Source organism: Pan paniscus, chromosome 8, assembly GCF_029289425.2.
Source record: "Pan paniscus chromosome 8, NHGRI_mPanPan1-v2.0_pri, whole genome shotgun sequence".
Lineage (NCBI taxonomy): Eukaryota > Metazoa > Chordata > Mammalia > Primates > Hominidae > Pan > Pan paniscus.
In genome coordinates this window covers 61,131,206-61,154,932 of record NC_073257.2, presented here as the reverse complement: position 1 = coordinate 61,154,932, position 23,727 = coordinate 61,131,206, and the positions used below count along the sequence as shown (strand labels likewise).

Sequence of the window (23,727 nt, the reverse complement as noted above, 5' to 3'; positions counted from 1 at the left end):
GGACCAGCCGAGAGCCTCTGTTTCTGTAAACAAGGTTGGTGAAGGTAGCTGGCTTTCTTGGTCTATTCTGAATCTACCTTGTCAGAGGAGCTGGCCCTCCAGCCACCTTCCAGGCCAGAGTCCAAAGTGGACTCATTTCCAATTTTATTCATTCATCCAGGTGGTCATCTATTCAGCAGTTACGGATTCAGCCTCTGCTCCATGGCAGGCACTGAGCCAGGCTTTGGGGATAAGGTGGACAAGATATACAAGAATCCTAGCCTCATAGGGCTTAAAATCCAGTAGCGGGATTTTAACCAACCAACTATTACAACCTGTGATACATGCTAAGAGAGAAAAACCAGAGTGATCATGACAAAGGCAGGGAGAAACTTGGCGAGAACACCATTCTGTTCTTGGACATTATTCTTGGTGAGGACATAGACCCTGAAACTTGAAGGTTGGAAACTTGTAAGTTCTGGAAAAGCTTGGAGAAGAACATTTCAAGGAATGGGGACATCCAGTTAAGGGCCTAGAGGCAGGAAGGGCTGATTTGGGGAACAGAAAGTGGTCAGTACGGCTAAGATGAAGTTGGAAATTAGGAGTACCAACATCATAGGTGGTCTTAGGTACCTTAGCATGGCCCTTGAGTTTTATTGTGGTTGCAACAGAAAGCCATGGGAGAGTTTGTTTCTAAAAGATGACACTGACTGCTGGGTGGAGATGGCATTAGAAAGGGTCAAGACTGAAATGAGGGTGCCCCGTTGTGTTGCTATTTCAGTGGTCTGGGATGGATGGCAGAATGCAGAGGGAAGGAAGTGGGTGTATCTAAACAAGAAGATGGAGAATTGATAGGAGCTGCTACTGGACTACCTGGAAAGCAAAAAGAAGAAAAAGAAAAGAAAAGGAAAGGGAAAGAAGGAAGAAAGGAAGGAAGGAAGGAAGGAAAGAGGGAGGGAGGGGGAGGGGAGAGGAAAGGAGGGGACGGGAGGGGAGGAGACGGAGGATGAATTGAGGATAAATGATAAATGTCTACTTTGGGACTTGAGTAACTGTGTGGTGTTCCCAGATTCTCTAGTAGTCTTCCCCAGGGGCAACCACCATTACCACTTTATTGGATATTCTTCCAAAGAGATTGTATGAATACATTAGCATGTTTATACATATTCTTTTTTACACAAAGAACATTTATATGCTTACTGCTCTGCATCTAGACTTTTCTCTTAACAATTCTTCTTAGATAATTTTCCAAATCATTTATCATAGAGCTGTCTAATTCTTATTAAGAGTTGCAGACTATTCCCTTGAATGGATATGCTACAGTTTATTTGGCCAGTCAGTCCTTTTTTGATTCAGGTTGCTTTCAAATGTTTTGACATAACATGCAATGCTACAATGACCATCCTTGCAGATAAGTCATTTTGAATACACAAGTAAATCTGAAGCATAAATTTTTTTTTTTTTTTGAGATGGAGTCTTGCTCTGTTGCCCAGGCTGGAGTGCAGTGGCGAGATCTCCACTCACTGCAAGCTCCGCCTCCTGGGTTCATGCCATTCTCCTGCCTCAGTCTCCTGAGCAGCTGGGACTACAGGCACCCACCACCACGCCTGGCTAATTTTTTGTATTTTTTAGTAAAGACGGGGTTTCACCGTGTTAGCCAGGATGGTCTTGATCTCCTGACCTCGTGATCCGCCCGTCTCGGCCTCCCAAAGTGCTGGGATTACGGGCGTGAGCCACCGCGCCTGGCCTGAAGCATAAATTTCTATAAGCAGAACTGCAGGTCAAGGGTGTGGGCATTTTAAATTCAAGTAGCCATTGCCAGATTACCCTCCCACAAGGTGACACTAATTTACGCTCCCACCAGGACTATTAGGAAGATTATGTCAGGCTGCTTAAACTTTTTCTCTTATTGTACCTTTTCCCAGATGAGACTCAGAGACCCCAACCTCAGGTTCACATGATGAGACGATGTGGCTCTGCAATGCCAGCCCTGGCCTATGTGCCTCCAAACCCTCTCTCCTCCCTGTGACACCAGGCCCCCACGACAGCCTCCATGGTGCCTGCACCAGGGTCTCAGAGCACATGCCTATGATCTGGTGCTTCCCTTTGGGAAGACTTAAGTATCAACCAGAATAAGCCAAACCACAAGAAAAATGTCTGGTGAGAGCTGGGTTAATAGCTTAAACATTGATTCTGCTAGAAAAGAAATGGCATTTTAAGAACTAGAAAATGAACCCAAGTGAACTATTACCTGCTCTTCCATTTAAATTAGCCCTAGGAGGGCTCCATCCCTAAGTTTACTCATGATTAAGAAATCCCTTATGCCATGATTCTATTGATCACTTTAAAGAGTAGAACTTTTGCCTCATAAGTAGAGCTTTTTTAAGATCAACTGAATGATATATTAGCACTCTTGATGGGTAAAATAACTAAGAAAGTAGCCACAGCTAGCTCTGTGTATGATGACAAACAGGTTGTCCAGAAATCAACAAAATGTTGGAGCTAAAGTTAGAAGGTGTCTTAGTCCATTTTCTGCTGCTATAACAGAATACCCCAGACTGGGTAATTTATAAAGATAAATGTTTATTTGGCTATTGGTTCTGGTGGCCAGGAAGTCCCAGAGCATGGCACTGGCATCTGGTGAGGGTCACCCCATGATGGAAGGGCGGAAGCTGGAAGTGAGCATGCAAGACAGAGACAGAAATGGGGCTGAACTTATCCTTTTTATCAGGATCCCACTCCCATAATAATGAACCCATTCCTGCAATAATGGCATTAATCTATTCATGAGGGTCATGCTCTCATGGCCTAATCACCTCTTAAAGACCCCATCTCTTAATACTGTTACAATAGCAATTAAGTTTCCAACACAAGAATTTTGGGGGACATTCAAACCATAGCAGGGAGACAACAATCTACTGGGACATTCAGTGGTAGCACACAGCAGCACATTCTTCTAAAGTCAGGCCTCAGTGGTGCATCTATAAAGGGCAAGGTCAACCGGATACTCTCTAAAGTTTTCTCTAGCATTAGCAGTCTGCAACTTAGTGAAATACCCTGATTTTATAGGTAGGAAAACTGAGGTCCCGAGAGGTGACTGAAGGTACCCAGCAACAGAGCTGCCAATATATGCATTCCCTTACGTTTGTGTATACGGTGAGTGAGTCTGCTGCAAAGAAAGCTTTAGCCCTGCTCCCATTTATCATCTGCCCTCTTCCTACATCTCTGCTTGCCTCAACCTTGTTCTGAATACATTCTAATAGTATTGCCATACAGAATAAGTATTCTTATTTTTTAGAAAAGCACAGATTGCTGAGAAAAAGTCAAGTATCAAAGAGGCAAAAGGCTATATTTGGCCATTTATGAGCTCTAGTATCTACTTTTTTCTATCTTAAATGTATTTAGACAGAGAATTCGTCATACTAATAATCAAAGGAATGTATGTTAAAACAGTAAGGAGATGCTATCTATTTATCTATCTATCTACCTATCTATCTATCTATCTATCTATCTATATACATAGAGAGAGAGAGAGAGGGAGAACATCTCCTTATTGTTTTATATTTTACATATATACACATATATATTAATTTGGGAAATATGGAAAGGAATGTAATGATGCATGGATCTTTTTATGTCAGTACATCTCAGGTTGAGACAAGGAGCAGGGATGCCCCCTGCCTGCCTGCATGTGTCACTTCCACAGACAGCCTGCAGACAGCCACACCTCCAATCTTTCTCTGCAGACCCGGAGAAGACCAGGTGGAAATGGCAATACCTTTGCTCTTGTTTGGTTGCACCAGTGAAATGTGAAACATGTTACAAGACCCAAGGACTGTTCAAAGCACAATGCTCACCATAACCTGTGTTCACTAAGGACTGATCATTGGCAACTGATTAAAATTGGAGCACATTTTTAGCCAGGGTAGCTCTGAATATTGTAAAACTTGGACTCATGGATTTGGGGCATTTATTTGAAAAGTTAGTATGTATGAGAATCACCTGCACATCTTGATAAAATTCATATTCCCAGTTTCAATTCAACAGGTGCAAAGTAGGGCCCTAGAATGTGAATTTTAATAAGCAACCCAGAAGATTCTGATGCAGGTGATCTGAAGCCCATACACTAAGAAACTGACCGTTGGGCACCAGCTAGGCTAAGAAAAAAAAAAGGTTTCATCTGGTGTCAGCATATTGCCTATAATTCACTCATCTATTTGTTCATTCATTTATTTAACAGGTACATATTAAATGTTTAGCATATGCCCCACTCCCTGGGAGGCACAAAGGAAAATAAAACATGCCTTTAAGATGTTTACAACTTAACAGGAAAGAGAGAGAGCAGGATATCAGCTCTCCCAGCAGTGTGGGAGGAAAAGCACAGGTGCTCTGGGAGCACATAGGAGTGTGTCTCACTCAGATTGAGATGGAAGAGGCGGCAGCGGTGACACCAGAGAAACGGTTCCTGAGGAGGTGACTCCAAGTCTGGAGTTAGGAGTTACAAAGATAAAAAAACAGGGGAGGAGCATTCCAAGGCACAAAGTCTTGAACCAGCTGGACATTTTGGAAATTATAGGTAGTTCTGTATAATTAAAAAGTCAGAGGGGTGTGTATGTGTGTGTGTGCACGTGCACACATGTGTATGTGTATGCATATGTGTGCACGCATCAGGTGTGCATATGTGTGCACGCATCAAGTGTGCATGTGTGTGTGTGCATGTGTGTATGCACACATGTATGTGTGTGCATGTGGTTGCACATGTGTGTCTGCGCATGCATGTGTGTGTGTTTATGTGCATGTGTAAGGATAAGGGAAGTTAGTCCAGGGAAACTACAAGGCCAGCTCTGGAATGGCCTTGTATATGAAGAATGCTAACCAACGTCTCAGAAATATTAAGTAGGAATGACATGTGTTGTTTGCATTTCAGAAAGTCATGGAGATTCAGAAAGACAGGAAGTTACTGCATATAAACGTTAACACCCACCCTCACCTTCTACAAACAGCCTTAGCTAAAGATACCTGGGAGGAGCTTGTAGAAGATGCCACTCTCTGCAATCCAGAGGAAAATGTCTCTCCCTTTGAGCGGATCATTTCTACCAAGGTCAAACTCATATTTTACATTGAGTTTGTATGGAAAAAAAAATCAGATGTTTAATTTTTCATGTAATCAAAGAACAATAACAAAAGCAAACCTTCACTTGAGGACTGACTCTGGACTGGTTCTGGAAGCTGTACAAGGGACATCCCCAGCCACGTGGTAACTGGCATGAGCCCACAATTAATATGCATTAAATCAGTCACTCCTCAAGTCAAACAGAGCTGTTTGCAGAGAAATGCGTTTGTAGTCCTGGGAATCATTAATCAATGATGCAGAGGTGGCACAGAATAGTTGAATAATTACCATTCCAGGTATCACTAGAGGCAACCAGAACTCCAACGTTCACACAAAGAAATGAGTTAAGCTGCTGCCACCCTAGCCCCGGCACCACCAGCATCCCCCAGGGCCAGGATGATACCTGCAGCTCCAGAGGCTTCTGCCAGAGGCATGCCACCCAGATGCCTGAAAAGCAGTCATGCCCTGGAAAGTCTCCTGTGCTATGTGTCCAGCAAAGGCCATATGATCAAGCATTTCTGAGATGGTAGGGGAGGAGGAGTGGGGACTCTGTTGTAGGAGCATGCACACAGTCCTGCCATGCCCCTATTGTGGGCATGTTTCACTTAGAAATTTAGAAAAAGTACAAGGCCCACAAAGTCTCACAATGACATCTGAATTACGGGAAGTCCCAGCTTACAACCAACACTTGCTAAAAAAATGCCTCAACATAGGCTAATCGTACCAGCCTGGGGAATGTAGAGAGTAACACACACACACACACACCCCTTGCACAAACTTTCTATTTGCCTGAACATGTTCATGGGTCAACAATCAATGCACCCATCCTCCTTTCCTTGGCCTCAAGTTCCTGTCCTTGACACAAAACCGTAGTGGTCCAGGGATAAGGCCACAGTGGACCAGGGGCCCTCCAGGCACATGCAGGAGGGCAGGTAGGCACCTGCTTGGCATGTTGCATCCCAGGCAGAGATGCCATGTTGGTGAGAGACCTGAAGGCCTCCTTGCACCAGCTTTAACTGGAACAGTTATAGAGAAAGCACATGGGGCCGGGAGCCACAACTCCAAGCCCAATAAGAGCCGGCTGCTGAGGGACAGGGTGCTGGAAAGGTTATATAACTTGTCCAACACAGTGAGCTGGGAGGCAGTAGAGAGGGGACAAAAACACATGAACTGAGAATAAGAGAGATCTGAAGTCAAATCCTAGCAATTCCAGTGAGTAGCCACCCTGGGCTCTGTTTTTGCCATCTTTGAAATGGAAATAATAAAGCCTCCTGATACAGTCTGGATGTTTTGTTCCAAATCTCATGTGGCCTTAAGTGTTGGAAGTGTGGGCTAGAGGAAGCTGTTTGAATGATGGGGGCAGATCCCTTGTAAATGTCTTGGTGCTGTCCTTGCTGTAATGAATGAGTTCTCCGAGAGTTCAGCTGAGATCTGGTTATTTGAAAGAGCCTGGCCCCTCCTCCCTCTCTGTCTTGCTGCCTCTCTCACTATGTGATGCGCTGGCTCCCATTCACCTTCCACCATGACTGGAAGCTTCCTGAGGCCTCACCAAAAGCAGATGTCAGCACCATGTTTTGTGTACACCCTGCGGACTGTGAGCCAACTAAACCTCTTTTCATTATAAATTACCCCATCTCAGGAATTCCTTTATAGCAACTCAAATGGACTAACACACCTGCCTCACAGGACCATGGTGAGGCTGAATGAGACAGTGCATGAAGATCACACAAGGCAAGGGCTTCTGACATCTAGCTGTTGACATTTTGCTAGTAATAATATTAATGGCAACAAACAAATAGCAGAATGAGGTTCTCAAACCAGCCTATGCACTTTGCCCTGTGCCAAGCTGCCCTCCTGGGCACAAATGACTGGCTGCTGCCTCCATGGTGGTGGTGTTGTGGCAGCCTGCTCCAGTCCAGTCAAGACCCTCCCCACCCCAGAGCAGGCTCCCCCAAGACCCAGGTTCCCCCAGGGCATGCCCTCCCTCAAGCTGGGTCCTAAGGCATGTGAGCAGACCCAGGCCTGGCTGCAGGTTGGCTCCCCTGGAGGACCTCCTGATTCCTGCTGCCCTGTCAGGCTGAGCTCACCTGGTCTGCAGATTGTTCCCAAGCACTCACCCTATGTGTCAGGGAAGGAAGGGACGAGGAGGAAGCTAAGTCTCTCCTTGCCTTCAGAGAAACCATAGGAAGGCTCAGAAATCATCAGTCAGGCAATAAGAGGGGGCTGGGGTAGTCCCAGGGGATGGATCCACCAGCTATGCTCTGGGGTGGGAGTATGCTGGGGACGGGTACACCAGGACAGGTTCACCCAGGAGGCCTCCAGGCTGGGAGCCATGAGTGAATGGGCATGGGACTGCATGGACCTGGCTGTTGGAGGTGTGAGGGGGAGGAGAAGTGCCAGGCCACAGAGAGGCCCCATATGTCCCACCAGCCAGCCAGGACCCCACTCTACAGAGCTCTCCAGTCTAGAGCAGAAGGGTGCTCCTCTGGTTCGAGGATTTTTCTGATTCATGTGAATTCCTGGGGCCTGCTTTCTTATGTTCTTCCCTGCCTGGTGCTTTCAGTTTAGGGACCTCCTTGATTTCACCACACATCAGTCCAGGCCTCAACCCAGCAACTTCCCTCTTTCTCCCAAAACCTTGTGTTTGGTTTGAGTGTTGGCACTCTGCAGGAACCCCATTCCAGCTGGTCAGGCCTCTCATGGGCTCCACTGTGACCCTCTGTCTCATCCTCCACCATCTCGGCAGGACAACCAGACCCATGGAGACCCCCAGAGTTTCCCATCTATCCAAGCACTCCCCACAGCATTTCCCCAAGACACCCAGTTCCTTGTCTCACAGGAGCCTCAGTCTTAACAGGATCCTTCATCCTTCCCTTGACACGGCCCTTGGGCCATGCCATAGGTACCAGGGTTCTTCCAACGCCCCTTCTTACTTCTGGGAGAGTGAGAACAAATCCTATGGGGCTATGAAAGGAACAGCAACAGCCAGAGCAGTAACAGCAGATGCCAGAGACTGCGAGCTGCCTCCTCACAGGGCACAGTCTCAGACAGAGACACAGCCCCATGTCAATCTTTGCCACAAACCAGTGAGACCAGGAGTAGAACCCCATTCTAAAGATAACAGAAAGGAGGCTGGGGAATGGTTCTCTTACTTACCTAGTCACTAGGCCTGTAAGTGGAGGCAAGAGAATTAGAATTGGGCAGGGTTTTTACCCCCACCCCTGCTTGTAGCCTCCACTCTCTCCTCACCAGGGACCCTGCCCTGCCCCCACCTCCCCGGGCCTGCATCTCCAGGAGCAGGCGTGCCTGGTGGTTTGGCTTCACTGACCCTGGGGAAACTGAGCTTGGGAGCCAGCCTTTCCCACAATTCCCCATGAAGCCAGAGGCAGCAAGCATAGCCCCATAAAATGCATAGAGACATCTCAGGCAAGGACGGATGCCTAGATAATGGCAAGGGTCACTCTGCCCAGTCCTCTGGGCCAGGAGCCGAACCTCACACCGGGTCCCTCCCTTCTGAATGTACCGGCCACCGGGTGCTAAGTGGAAGCAGGACAGCTCCTGCTCTCTCCCCTCCCGACCGCCCACCGGATTCCACATGCTCCTGTCTGCACATCCTGCGGATCCCCACTGGCACAGCAAACAGTGTGTGGCATTTCTGACAGCTTCCCACTGAGCCACGGGAAGGCCAAGGAAGACTGAAACTTAAACAAAAGGCAGGGAGGGGCAGATGGGAGAGGATCCCCCTCCTGGTTCTGTCCTGCTTCAGAGGCTGGAAAGTCAGTCACCTGGGGGCTTCAGACTCTTGCCGCTCCCCCAGCAAGATCACTGAGGAAAATGTCACCTGGTGGACAGTCAACAAAAACAAGACTCTCAGAGACAGGACAAGTGTCAAAGGCACCTGCAGGCTGCAAGAGGCCGGGCTGGGACTCACTCGGGTCCCTGACCATAAACTTCAGCCTAGCCAGGGTGAAAACTCCCAGGCCGGCCTTGGATGCCTGAGGGAGTCAGGCCACCTGCAAAGGCTCTCCTAGGAGGCCAAGGACCTGCCCTGGGGGGCAGCAGCCTGAGTGGTGTCAAAGTGGCAGGCCATATTCCAGAGAAGCCCCCAGGAGGCTGTCCCATCCAACACCCACACTGCTCTGAAGGGACTTTGCAGATAAAATCAAGGTTACGAATCAGCTGACCTTAAAACAGGGATGTGACCCTGGATTATGTGTGAGTTAGTGCCATCCCCTGCACCCTAGGCAGCAGCAGAGTTGGTCAGAGAGGTGGTGTTGGGGGAGCGGGAGGCAGAGGGGGCAAGAAGGATATGAAGGGTGAGAAGGATACCACCCACTGCAGGAAATGAAAGGAGGAAGGGCCACAGGGTAAGGGAGGTGGGCACCCCAAGAAACAGATGAACCCTGGTAGCCAGCAGGCAGGGAACAGGAGCTCAGACCTACAGAAGCAGGAAAGTGGATTCTGCCAGCACTGGAACGAGCTTGGAAAGGATGCCTTCCCAGAGCCTCTGGAAAGACATGAGGCCCCACAAATGCCTTGGCTGCAGCCCTCTGAGGCTCTAGCAGAGAACCTGCTGAGCCCCACTGTGCCAAGACTTTCGAGATAATAAATGTGCGTTGCGTTAAAATCACTATGTTTGTGGTAATTTCTTCTGGCAGAGATAGAAAGTGAATATAAAGCACTGCCACTGTTCTCCTATCAAAGCAATGAAAAGAACCAATATGGAGACACCACATAATCAGGAAAGCAGGCAGGTGTAGCTGGAGCATGATATCTGTTTACTATGGATCCTTTCTGACACAGTTCTCAGAATTGCCACCATAGACAACGTAGGGTGCCCAGCAGTAGCCCTGGCCTCTGCCCACTAGACACCAGGAGCATCCTCTCGCCCTGGCCATGGCAATTAAAAATGTCTCCAGACATTGGCAAGGGTTCGTTGTGGGGTAGAGTTGCCCCCAGTTGAGAACGGCTGCTCCTTTAAGGGCATAAAGCAAAGAAAAGTTTTTATGGAAAGAAAGCATTGACGTCTTAGCTGTTTTTTCAATGGACAAGATATTTACTAAATATCCACTTACCTATATGAGCATATTAATATATTGATATATCCCAACTGTTATGATCTGCCGTTAGTCCTTAGCAACTGGATATTATGAATATACACTTATGCATACATGTGTTATATATTTTAATATCTATTTATCAAAATTTCACATAGTAGATATATGATACTTCCATTATCAAAATAAAATGCACATGAATTTAGCATGTCATTCATCAGTGTTGACTGACTGGCTGCTTCAGGCATGCCTGTGGTTAGACAACAGGGTTTCCTCCTGTATGGAGGATCCGTAGTGACAGAGGTGGACAGGTAAAGCGCTGAGGTCACTCTGCGTGCCAGCAGCAAGGCAGGAGGTGATGCAGGGGGCGACACAGACAGTAACAAGCTAGTTCTCCAGCCAGTTCTCCAAGTCTCAGAGCGGGGAGCAGTCAAGATCAGCTTCAGAGAGTCAGTTGCAGGGGTCAAGTGGGCAGGGCACTGCAGGTAGGCAAACCTGCATGAGGAGGCATGATGGCTAGGTGTGTTGGAGCACATGATGGAAATGTGCTCTGTGTCTGGAAGCTTTGGTTATGCAGGTATAAGGACAGCATTGTTACAGGACTACATTGCTTGAACTGTGACCCAAATCTGAAAACAGCAAAGCAATTTGCTGAAAGTTCTGCAGCAAGTTCATAAGCAATTCATTTGCTTATGCCCCTCCCAGGTTCTCTGAGCCTAGGACCTATTCCTGGAGGTCCAGGCTCTCCCTCAGTCCCTGGGTCTTGGTTCAGATCCACTCCCATTCACCCTGGGGCCAGACTAGCCTCCAGCTCTCATGCATTTATCTCTGTGTGTCCCCTGTGGCCCACCAGTCCCAGCCTGCCTGCTCCTCTGTGGGTATCTCCTTCACTTATATCCCTATGGAAAAGCCCGATTCACCCAGAGACCCTGAGGTCCACCAAGCCTTCAACCACCCAACCCTCAGAAAGGGAAAACAACTAACCTTTGATGAGCACCTCTCTTATGCCCAGCTCTGAAGTAGTCCCTGTACTTCCATTGGCCCATTTAAGCCTGAGCAGAATGTTATCAGATGGTGGCCAGAACTCCACATTAAAGATGAGAAAACTGAGGCTGACAACGGTTAGGTGACATGCGGTTTAATATGTGGCCAAGTTGGGACTAGAACTGAGGTCGGTTCTACTCTAAGACATGTGCTTCATCTTCCATTGCATTCTTAGACTTGGGGAAGGGGGGTCCTTCTCTGGGACCTCCCCAGCCAGGCCAAGAGGACACACACACGAAGAGCGGGGCTCCGCCAACCCAACTCCAGGCACCCAGGACCCCGGGTTTCCCTGCCACCTGGTCCCCAGCCTGCCTCCTGGGCCTGTACACTTCATCCCCAGAGCCACCCTTTTGAAGGCTAATGGTGCCACAAGTGTGCTTACCCCTAGGCTTGAGTCGTGGCCAAGGTGAGGCCGAGGCATAGGGACAGTGCGGACATATGGGTTGGGGTGTCCAAACACATGCACCCAAGACCCCTCAAGGTGTGGGACCTCACAGGGTGGTCAGGCCACAAGCAGGGGGCCAAGATGCTGAACTGCCAGAAGGTCAAGAATTCTCAACTTGAAACTTGCCTCTCAGGTTGTTATGAAGGTCAAAGTAGGAAGTTAGAGTATTTTTCACTTAACAGTTTGTGGTACACCTTTTAAATATTTTGATGCACGATGTATAGACTTCCCTTTGCACCCTTTCTCTGGGCCAACAAATTTAGGAATCTATCCCTTTTTTCACTGATTATTGTGTTGAAAGTTTTCATAGCAAATGGAGATCTCATTCCCCATGTAAGTGGCGAAAGCTTGGTTTTCTCCTGTCTGACAATCTTAACAACTAACTTAAAAATCTTTAAGGCTATTGCAATGGGGTATATTACCTTTTCTTTATCAAGAAGCTCTTGTAAAATAACTTGTCTTTCCCGACACAGTTCCAAGAAGTCTTCTGAGTGCAGACTTTCGTGTAAGGCTGGGAAGAAGGTCAGCTGGGTGCAGTCCACCCCCACCTCGTCAAGCTCGCCCTCAGCCTCCCTCGGTGTCAGTTCATCTGCAGCAGCATAAAGGGACACGTGGTGTTGACAGGAGCCACCTGACATGGTAAGGGCCCGTGCACAGCATGTGCCTACATCACCGAGGAGCAGCAAGGCTCCAGGGCCGAAGTGAAGAGCGTGGATCTCTCACCGTGCCCCTCCACTGCTTCTGGAAATGGACACCACACATCTTGGGCACCCTGGGGTGTGGTCAAAATACCTTCCAGTTCACTTATCCTGGAGGGCCCAGATATGCCCAGGCCTAGCTGTTCAGCCACTTCCAGTGACCACAGGGCAACATTTCCAAATTCACCCTTGTTAGTCAGTAAAGCAACTCCCCAGAGGCCCAGCTAGGATTTGCTTTCTCTGAATTTCACTTCATTCACTCTTTGAATATTGCTGTTTTTTCTCATGATAGAAACAATATCCTTTTATTGTAAAAAAAAAAAAAACTTGGAAAAGATATGAAGTTGTGAGAAATAAAACAAATCTCACCCATGCACCCAGAGATAGTGCTAATAATAACAGGTCCCATTTAGTAAGCCCTTTCTCTGTGCCAGATACTTCTGATGACATTTTAAAATGTTGTCCCATCTTGGTTGGAGATACTATTTCATCCTCACTTGACAAATGGAAAAGCTGAAACAGGCTAATTACTTTGTACAAGATCATATGGCTTCTAAGAACTAGAGGTAGAATCTGAATAAAGTCTCTCTGAGATAAGGGTCTGGTCTTTTCATCTCTAGTCTGTTTGGCTCCACTGTTTACAATTTGGTCCATTTACTTTCATTATCTTTTCTGTACTGGATGATTGAAAGTGTCTGCTGCTCACGCAAACCCTCATAGCTTTCCCCCATGCAGGGAGAGGTGTGTAGGAGAGGCATGGTGGAGAACCACAGGGCCTTTCTTCTCCTTTGGCTGAGCTCCCTACTCAGGGTGCATACTGGAAACACCATGAAGGCCCAGGGTCACAGACACCCAGGGGCTCTGCATGTCAAGAATGAGAGGACACAGCAGCCCATGGCCATCATCCACAAAAAAATCAGTTCATGCTTTCCACCACTGCACTCTCTGCAACCCCCACCTCTGGAGGTGGAGCAGGCAGGCAATCATTCCATGTGAGAGTTGTAGGGCTTGGGGTGGAGAGACGAGAGGCAAACAGATATCACAATATCATCCCATCCTCTGTGCCACAGTAAGACCCCAAATCACCTGGGGATCAGAGCCCAAGATCCTCACTTCTGGGCTTGTATTACTGCAGACAGGCAAGGTAGCAAGCTCAATATAAATCCATTAGTCAGGAAATGAGAAAAGTTTGATCAGCAGTAAGAAGTAGTCATTGGCCAGGTGTGCTGGCTCATGGCTATAATCCTGGCACTCTGGGAGGCCAAGGCAGGCGGATCACTTGAGCTTAGGAGTTGGAGACCAGCCTGGGCAATGTGGCAAAACCCCATCTCTACAAAAATTACAAACATTATCTGGGCATTGTGGTGTGTACCTGTAGTCCCAGCTACTCTGGAGGGTGAGGCAGGAGGATTGTGTGAGCCCAGGAGGTGGAGGCTGCAGTGAGTTGTGATTATGCCACTGCACCCCAGCCTAGGTGACAGCGCAAGACCCTGTCTCAAAAATCGTTTGGGAATACTTTTAAGATCTCCCTGATATAGCAAATTGACAGACTGTTTCTCCCCAAAAATGGTTATTGTTGCAACCTTAATAGAAAATGCTTTCCCTAACAAGTGTCTAGGGCTGAAATTGACTTGTCTTCTTTCTGGAAGCTCAGTAACAATAAGTCCCAGGGCTGGCTACAATAGCAATTTCCTCTTCTAAAATATTAATTTAATATCTTTAACAAAATATTAAATAAAACCAATAATTAGCTTAACTATTAAAGGAAAAAGTAGATAAACTGAATACCTTGGTTTTCAGCATTTGTTTGAGAAATATGATCATTTTTGTCTTGGCTTTCCTGAAATAAGGACATTGAAAAGAAAAATTAAATCCTGGATGCTACATCTATGCTTCACTCACCTCCAATTCCACAGATTCACAAACACACACATGCATGTGACCCCTTCAAATTATGCAAGACTCAGATGCAAAGGGAGAGAAACACTAAATCGTAAAGGACCACAATAAAATGCAAGTATGAATGTTCCTGAGTCAAAGGGGAAAAAACCCACAATCTTCCATTAAGTAGGACTTACAGTAATTACCAAAGAAGAGGCCCAGATGGGATTAGATAGCATCCTCGATGTCTCTGTGTGGGACACCCTGGAGAGGGGACCAGGGGAGGTTCCAGGACTGGACAGCCCCAGAGACCAGAGACCAGGTTTCATAGCCAGCCCTTGGCTTTGTCACCAGCACAGTGAGTAGGCTACTTATTTATTTTTTATTTTTTATTTTTTATTTTTTTGCTTCCTATTCCTAAAAACTGTAGTGAGGGAAAATACTACATACCACCGAATGTTTATTGACAATACTTAGAAAATTTAAGTATCTACAGAATAAATGAAATGTAATTTTTTCATTAGATTTTACAAAGGATTTTTGGCATAAGTAAAAGATGCTGAGGTTACAGACGAGAGAATAAACTCAACATTGTTACTTGTGATGAATGCAGAAGAAAAAAATCCAGCATTCTGGTGTTTGGAAGGCCACCTTTGAGGATATTTTAAATTATGATCATTCAATAAAGACATGAAAAACTATTAACAGATTTCCTATATCTACTACCAAATGAATCCAACTGGCTTCTTCTCTTTTAAAAGGCAAAATAAGAGTTTGAGACACAGTTCAAGCTTCATTAGAGCAAACTCCCAGGGACTACCCAGATTCTGTTGCTTGGGAAGTCAATGTTGTTTGGAATGAGTGGATCACTGGCTCAAAATTGCAGAAACAGTCAAGTTCATGAGATTTTCATCGTAAAACTTGTTATGGGATTTGCAGTAATGCTTATAGCAGTACGGGTTACAACTGCCCAATAACAAGTAACTTGTGCGAGCAGACAATAGCCTTCCCCTGGCCCTTTCCAAGCACTTGCATCCAGATGATTCCACAGGACTTGTGTGGACCACAGCACAGGGCTGTGTCTGCAGCATAGGTAAGAACCACTCACCACTCAACACTCAATGTTTATTCATTCATGCAGGCTGTAGTTACAGTGTCCCTGCTATGTACCTAGGAGGGTTAGTGATGCTTTTCTCCTCTTAAATGGCATTGAGAATAAATTTTGGGACTCTCCTACATTTAACTGCATGTGTTATCTTAGCCTGATATAAACAACATGTGATGGGGAAGCTCAGGAGCTGCTTTCCTATCAGGCCCTACCTGGAACCAGCACTGTCCCACTGCGCCTGACTCTTACCTTGTGCCTTCCTGAGCTCAGGGCCACCAATGGAGACAAGCGTTTGATGCGTTTCCTCATTCGAGCTGGTCCTTCTCTCCAGTCGAGTTCCCATGGGGAACAGGGCTTGGTTTCTTCCCCCTGGCTCCACAAGCCCAGCTCCCCAAAAAGCTGCTCCTGGATCCTGGCCCAGGCGTTGGCTGCCTTGATGTTGCCACATTTTCGCCTCTGGGGAGCAGAAACAGAGTCACCCTGGAAACATTTGCCTTATGGGCCTCATGGGTCTGGCCCCAAACCTCCTGGGGTGAATAGGCCAAGTCTCCCATGAATGTTTGAGAAAGATACCTTCTCTCTACACCCTCAGAATGTGTAGGGTACCCACTGCAGCCAGGACTATAAGGAAACAGTTGCTCAGCTTTAAGATATCTTAATCCAAGTTAGGGGAGGAGAAAGCTGTCTGCCCTTTGGCCTTCAGAACCATGAGGCTACTGGTGATGGGCAGAAAGCGACAGGCCTGGAAGGTCCTGTAGCTGCTCATCAGCATGGACTGGACAGCTATTTTACCAAATGGACATGAATCTCACCACAATCCCACCCTTCAAAAATGAAGCTGAATGTACTTTTTTCCAGTTGCCTGAACTGGAGTGGAGTGGGAATTAGAGGCCCTCAAGACAATTGGTTGATTTGAGCAAGTCACTCCCATCTCTGGATCTCAGAATCTCCAACGAAATGACAGACCTGGCCTGAATGATGTCTAAGGGCCTTTCAATCCTAATATCATAGATTCCAGAATGTTCAGAGATTCTAGAATATTCACAGGAGCTAAAACCTTTCATAGTAATGCAAAGAATCTCATTTAATAGCTATAAGATCCTCACAGTTTGCATCTGTGGTCTCTGACTGCCACATCTGCTACTAGAGTATGACTCAAACTTTTCTAATAATACATAGATACCCCCAACCTGCACTTATAGACCACATTAAAGTTACATGCATCACCTGTCAAAGAAGCAGTTCAGTTCAGTTTGCACAGTAGAGTCAACTTTGCAGGATACACTTTTGCAATTATTCAAATATTTTATGGAATTTGTCCCAAATTTAATCTTTTCAGAAAATGAAAAGGTGAAGTGCTAATGACAAGAAGCATAACAACATGAACAGAAAAGACATTCATTATCATGTGTTAGGCTGAGCCCTGCACCTGCTTTATCTCATTTCCTCTACCCAGTGGTACCACAAGTATTTTCCATCATCCCCATGATGATGCTAAGTCTGCAAAGGAGAAGTGCCTTCTCCAAAGCCAACAGGTGGCCAAACAGAGATTTAAACCTGGTCTGTTGGATTCCAAAGACTTCCTTGAGCATGGGAGCTAGATTCCTTTGCTGAGGGGCTATTATTTTACGAGCGCATGATTTCTGCTAGCATTTCAAAAAACTGGAAGACTTATAGATGTAGGCCTTGCAAATCTTGGCCGTTTTAAATGAGTAAATTGTTCTCATAACTTGCCGGAGGCATTCCCATGAAAGCATGGCTTTGGGGTGGGGGATAGTGCCCAGCAGGTGGTTTGTGGCATTTGATGGACCTGATCATCCATCATGTTTCTGTGAATCACCAGCAGTTCAGTCTGGAGGATCTTCAACTTCCTCATCAGTCAAATGTGGTTAATAATAGTACCATAATAATAATCATGGGCTTCTAGAATGATTAAATGGGACAATATTTTCAAGAGCTTAATGTGGTACCTTACTCAGCTTAAGTAATCAGTGTTATCACTGTGAATGAAGCTAATCCTATTTCAAAACAAGATCATTTTGTTTCTCTACAGTTCTTAAATTCATATCCCAAACAGTGCTAGCATTTTATGTAGTACTCCAATTGGTTAATAAGAAACTCCAAGATGTACATTGTATTGCATGCCTCTAATCCCAGAGCTTTCAGAGGCCAAGGTGGGAGAATTTCTTGAGGCCAGAAGTTAAAGACCAGCCTGGGCAACATAGCAAGACCCAGTCTCTACAAAAAAATTAAAGAAATAACTGGGCATGTTAGTGCATGACTGTACTCTCAGCTATTTGGGAGGCTGAGGCAGGAGGATCTCTTGAGCCCAGGAGTTCAAGGCTTCTGTGGGCTATGATTTACATGACTGTACTCCAGCCTGGGCAACAAAGTAAGACCCTCCTTGTCTCAGAAAAAAAAAAAAAAAAAAAAGCCACTAGAAAAATAATGACTATCCAACTGACTATCCAAAGCTTTTTACAGAGACTTGGTCACATAGAATGAACACTCGTTTGGCAGAAATATTTCAGTTCCCTGGAGATTGTAGTGACATTTGTACTTTTGCATTTGTAGTAACATACGGAGCTTCATGGAGGATGAATAATCTCAAGCTATTGGGTTGTCCAGCCTTAGCTTCAAATTAGTTTTTTAAGAACACATATCCGGCCGGGCACAGTGGCTCATGCCTGTAATCCCAGCACTTTGGGAGGCCGAGGCAGGTGGATCACGAGGTCAGGAGATCGAGACCATCCTGGCTAACACGGTGAAACCCCGTCTCTACTAAAAAATACAAAAAATTAGCTAGGCGCGGTGGCAGGTGCCTGTAGTCCCAGCTACTCTGGAGGCTGAGGCAGGAGAATGGTGTGAACCCGGAAGGCGGAACTTGCGGTGAGCCGAGATAGCACCACTGCACTCCAGGCTGGGGGAAGGAGCAAGCCTCCGTCAAAAAAATAAAGAACACATATCCACCCCAAGCCACCTATGCAACCTGGAGATGCACAGCTCCCTGGGTCTTCATCACAGAGCACACATGTTGCCTTGAATATCTGTAGTCAGACAATGGTGTGATCCCTGAGAGAGATGTGATTATTTAGTCCATGATAGCAAGTTACAGGTGGCCCAGGGCAGAGGACGTCAGATGACTAAATAGCAAAAGTACTGAGTTTCCACACCTGCAAAGGTGCTCTGAAATGCCCATGTTTCTGCACAGTGTAAGGCCCTCTTTCTATTCAAACTGCAAGTGGGCCAAATGCCACACTTAAGGCCCACAGACTCACAGACAGGGATTCTGTTATGTTGGGGGACAACTACAGTTTCTTTCTTTTTTTTTTTTCAGAGACAAGGTCTTTTTCTCTGTCATACAGGCTAGAAGGCTAGAAAGCAGTGGCATGATCATAGCTCACTGTAACCTGTAACCTCCAACTCCTGGGATGAAGCAATCTTCCCACCCCAGCATCCTGAGTACCTAGAACTAAAGGTGCCACTGTACATGGCTAATGTCTTTTTAACTACTTTTTTTTAGAGTTGGGGTCTCGCAATGATGCCCAGTCTGGCCTTGAGCTCCTGGCATCAAACAATCCTACTGCCCAACCTCCCAAAGCACTGGGATTAGAGGCATGAGCCACCACACTTGACCAGTTATGATTTTCGAATCACAACAACCCTTGGGTAGCAACACTTAGATTAACCTTTGGAAACCCAGCCCTTCCCTACTTTCAGTCCCTGCTACTTCAGTGGGGTTGACCAGCCTTCAAAGATGAACACTTCACCCAAGTCTCTATAATCTGAGTTGTTATGAATGGTTATAGGATGGGCCCACAGGCACCACCCCCTAGGGCTGGAAATGGCACCCTCAGGAGCCCACACAGAGGAAGCAGAGCACGGAACTTGATCCAGCGCTGCTTGAATTCTGCGTTTCCCTGCATTCTTCAGTAAAACAAGACATTTTTTTTGTTGCCTAAGGCAGTCTGAGTTGAGTTTCCAATATTTGTAACTGAGAGAGCTGTGACAAATACTCAATGAGTAGATAGAGACTGAACAAGAAAAGAAAACTAGAGGCCCTAGAAGAGAGTGGGACAGAAGATAGTGGCCATTTCTGGGTTGTCAGGCATCTCACAAAGAACTCCAACCAGTAAAGACTGTGTAGGCAGGATAAGTCATTTCTGCAAATTATAATGAAGATTCAACATAAGAACTGGATGGCCTAAGTATGTAACAGACAGAGCAAGAGAGGCTGGGCCACAGAGAAGAGAACGAAGATAATGTGGACAAGGCAAAGGGGAATCTGAACAGGGCCAGACTGTAGAGGCAACTTTTTGTCAGAACTTCTGGATCAAAAAAAAAAAAATTTGGCTGATTGACTATTTGAATTGCAAGGTTTGCTGTTGATATAATAATGGGATATAATGATGCTTGGGTTAACTTCCAGGGCACTAGGCAATGATGCCTTGTTATGCTGGGGGCTGCTGCCATCTCCAGTCACCTCTCAGTTGTGGGTAAAGTGCCTGGTTAGAAAAGTCCTGCGTGGTGTGTTACTGGCCACCCTGTGGGCAAGGGCCCCTGAATCTCTCCTTCTTAGGAGGGCCTCATTTAGTGCACTTGGGAGAAGCTGTCTCAAAGGACGTGGCAGATTTCTTAAGCCTAATCTCTGTCCAGAGTTTGGAACTGACTTTTCTGGAAGTGGAATGGGCCTTTGTTGGGAAAGCATACTACCCCTTAAAAAAGCAGGGCAATGGTCCACATCCCATTATCTATGGCAGATGTTATTATATCTGCATTCTTTCAAATATCGAAACAACCTGTCTTAAATATTTAAATACTTGGAAAGTATCCTTGTGGATTAGCTTCCAAATGCTGATTTTCTCAAAAATACCTCAATCAACAGGAAAATTGCACAACTTTCTCAAGTCCTTTCTGAACTCCAGTCAGTCCTGCTGCTGAATATGAGACAGGCTAACCTTTCAGGTGGCTGGTTCCCTTCCTTCTGGGCTGAGGGAGTTGCATCCTTCCCACAAGAACCTATAATCTCACAGATCTCAACAGAATTTCACAAAGTACCCCAGGGCATCTCTCCTGGCCATAACTGTATCTCCCAGGCTCTTCTAACCATTGGAGCAGAAATGGTTGCGCTCTAGATGAGATGCAGATTAGGAAGTTTAGATAAACCACATCCTCCATCTCAAAATGGTGCAGTGGTGATCAGGATGTCCACCAATAAAGGATGCAATCCTACAAGATTCGTCTTATTTCCCCCTCAGTGGCAATTAAATTTATCAGCCATATTGCTAGCCCTGAGTGAAATCTGTCAATCCATGTTGTGAGTCATTAACGTGCAATGGTCTGTCCAATAGGCACAGATGACACCCATGTAGGCCAGCAAGACACCCTACCCAGCTGTGCAGCACAGTCAGCAATGTTGGAGTGGGGTAGATGCCCACAGAGAAAACCCTTGTCCAACCAGAGGGTCTGTGAAAGACCAGCTTGTGCACTCAGAAAAACTAGACATGCCTGCTGATCCCTCTGACTATCACAGCCATGATCACATCCTGTACACACCAAACCTCCTTCCTCACAAGTGTCGTGTCTGATAAGCTGCTGCTCCCATCACTCAGGAGAGCCTGGGAGGCTATGTTGCTAAGCTGTGTGTTTCTGGGGTTCAGGCTGCACATCCGTGAATGGGTCTTCCCAGGGGCATGTTGTGGGCTTTTAAGGGGGAAACTAGACAAGACAACTCAGTTTCAGATGATTAGTGCCTCTTCTGTTTCCCGGCACTGGGCACCATGTGTAAGCCGTCCTGATCCGTGGCCCACCCAGGGCACACTAATGGCTCCTTATACCCCATCGCTCCTTTCCCCATAGTAGAACATCCTATCATTGAGCTCATCACCATGTATTGTGGGCATTTCTTTACTCTGGGTTTCATCTACAAGTTTCAAACACCTTCAAGACACAGGAGTATCATAATCTCTGCATTTTTTAATACTTCACACTGTCTTTGGGACAAAGAAATTGCTGGGTAAATAATATATTCAACAGGGTTTTAAGACTGTATGTTGTGTTCTATTTTTAGCAATATGTTAAATTTTTATTAATAACAGTAACACCAAATAAAAATAAACTTCTTAGCTATTCTATAACCACACATGGGTTATCCATTCTCTATCAGTCACAGTCTGGGTGCTTCACACTTGCTTTTAAATCTTCACAGGTAGGAGGACTTATTCCAGCTTAGAGATGAGCACACAGAGGCTCAGACCACTGGCATAGAAAGGGGCAGACTTAGAATTCAAATAAAGCTCTGACTGGCATGAGAGCCAGTGTTCTTTGCCTAGATTGTACAGCAGTTAGGCCTAGATAGGTACTTTAAATATCTAAGCCTGCCCTTGTCAGTGGCAACCCATTGCATTTAGGATAAAATGCAAAACCCCAACATGGTGCAAGCCTGGTGGGCAATCCAGAACTTAAACCAAAGGCCCTTCCAATTATTTTTCAGGTTCAAGGTGGATTCCAGCTTGCTGTATAGAGAAAGCCTATGTTTTGTTTCTTACTTGCACATGGTCTTTGTATAAAGATGCATATAGCTCTTGTCCTCTTCTTCTGTAGTTCTCTATACATGACACAAAATCCTGGAGAAAGGAGAAAACAAGTCAGAGCTTAATGATAGTTGTGATTTTATTTTATTTTTTGAGACACAGTCTCATTCTGTCACCCAGGATGGAGTGCAGTGGCACAATCTTGGCTCACTGAAACCTCTGCCTCACAGGTTCAAGCAATTCTCCTGCCTCAGCCTCCCAAGTAACTGGGATTTCAGGCACCCACCACCATGCCTGGCTAATTTTTGTATTTTTAGTAGAGACAGGTTTCACCACGTTGGCCAGGCTGGTCTTGAACTTCTGACCTCAGGTGATCCATCTGCCTCAGCCTCCCAAAGTGCTGGGATTACAAGCGTGAGTGATAGTTGTGATTTTAGATAAGAACGTCTCTATACTGACCAATTGAAAGAGGAAATAGTGGTTACAGAATTTGTTGGTCAAATGAGATTCATATAAATACAGGCTTCACCTATGCTGACACACTCACATATGAATACATTCACATACGTGTTTATGGGTTGCTTCCATCTCCATCTATGATGAACTAGCTTGCAGTAGCTCAACCTTCCTCCTAAGAATGACTGAAAAGACCTAGATTTGAACAATCTGCTCTAAGACAGCAGAGAGCTACCAAGAGAGCTGAATTTGAGAAGCCAAGATTCTGAAGAGGAATTCACTGAGGTGTGCCCAACATTTATGCTTTTTTCTATTTTTTGGACCTTGAGATACATGCAAATTTTCAAATAGCTCAAAAGGATGAGAAGCTGAGGCCACAAAACAAACTTCAGTAAATTTAAAAGGATAGACATAATACAAAGCATGTCTTTTAATCACAACGGAACAAAATTTGAAATCAATTAGCAGAAAGAAATTTGGCAAACTCAAAAATAAGTGTAGATTAAAAAGCACATTCCTAAATAACTAATGGGTCAAAGAAGAAATCAAAAGGGAACTTTTTGAGATGAATAAAAATAAAGACACAACATACCAAAACACGTAGGCTATAACTAAAGAAGAGCATAAAGGAAAACTCATAGTTATAAATGCCAATATTAAGAAAAAAAAGAAATACCTTAAATCAATATCTGAAACTTCCATCTGAAGACACTGGGAAAAAAAGAGCAAACTAAATCTAAAGCAAGTAGAAGGAAGGGGAAAATAAATATTAATGCAGAAAGTAATGAATTACAGAATATAAAAAAACAATAAATAAAATTAATGAAACTAAAATCTGGTACTTTGGAAAGACCGATAAAATTGGCAGTCTTTAGCTAGGTTGATCAAGAAAAAAGAGAAAAGGCTTAAATTATTATACTAGGATCAGAAATGAAGGAGACAATACTACTGACCTTACTGAATTTTTTCAAAAGATTATAAAAAAATACTATAAATAATTGTATGCCAACAAATTAAATAGCTTAGATTAGATGAACAAATTCCTAGAAAGACACAAATTGCCAAAACTGACTCAAGAAGAAATGGACAATTGGAATAGATCAATAACAAGAAAATAAATTGAATTAGTAAAACAACAACAACAACAAAACCTACCCACAAGGAAAAGCCCAGCGCAGGCCCAGATGGCTTCACTGCTGAATCCTAACCACCACTTAGTGAAGAATTCACGGCAGTTTTTCAAAAACTCTTCCAAGAATTAGAAGAGCAAGGGACACTTCCCAACACATTCTATGGGACCAGTTATTTCCCTGACACAGAAAACAGACAAAGGCTTTACTAGAGAACTACAGACCAATATCTCATATAAATATTAATGTAGAAATCCTCAACAAAATATCAACAAACTGAATC

At 45.3% G+C, this 23,727-nt stretch overlaps 1 protein-coding gene across 3 annotated transcripts in view; it reads right to left on the bottom strand.

Annotated features, from left to right (window-relative positions):
- WDFY4 (WDFY family member 4) overlaps positions 1–23,727 on the bottom strand; it is a 300,371-nt gene that overhangs the window by 95,947 nt on the left and 180,697 nt on the right. For all 3 annotated transcript variants that reach the window (XM_034930476.3, XM_057298884.2, XM_057298885.2), the window contains exons 40-43: positions 21,874–21,951; positions 15,575–15,781; positions 14,125–14,176; positions 12,061–12,227 (exon numbers count right to left, since the gene is read on the bottom strand). In XM_034930476.3, coding sequence (XP_034786367.2) covers positions 12,061–12,227; positions 14,125–14,176; positions 15,575–15,781; positions 21,874–21,951 — 504 coding nt within the window. The remainder of the gene's footprint in view (positions 1–12,060; positions 12,228–14,124; positions 14,177–15,574; positions 15,782–21,873; positions 21,952–23,727) is intronic.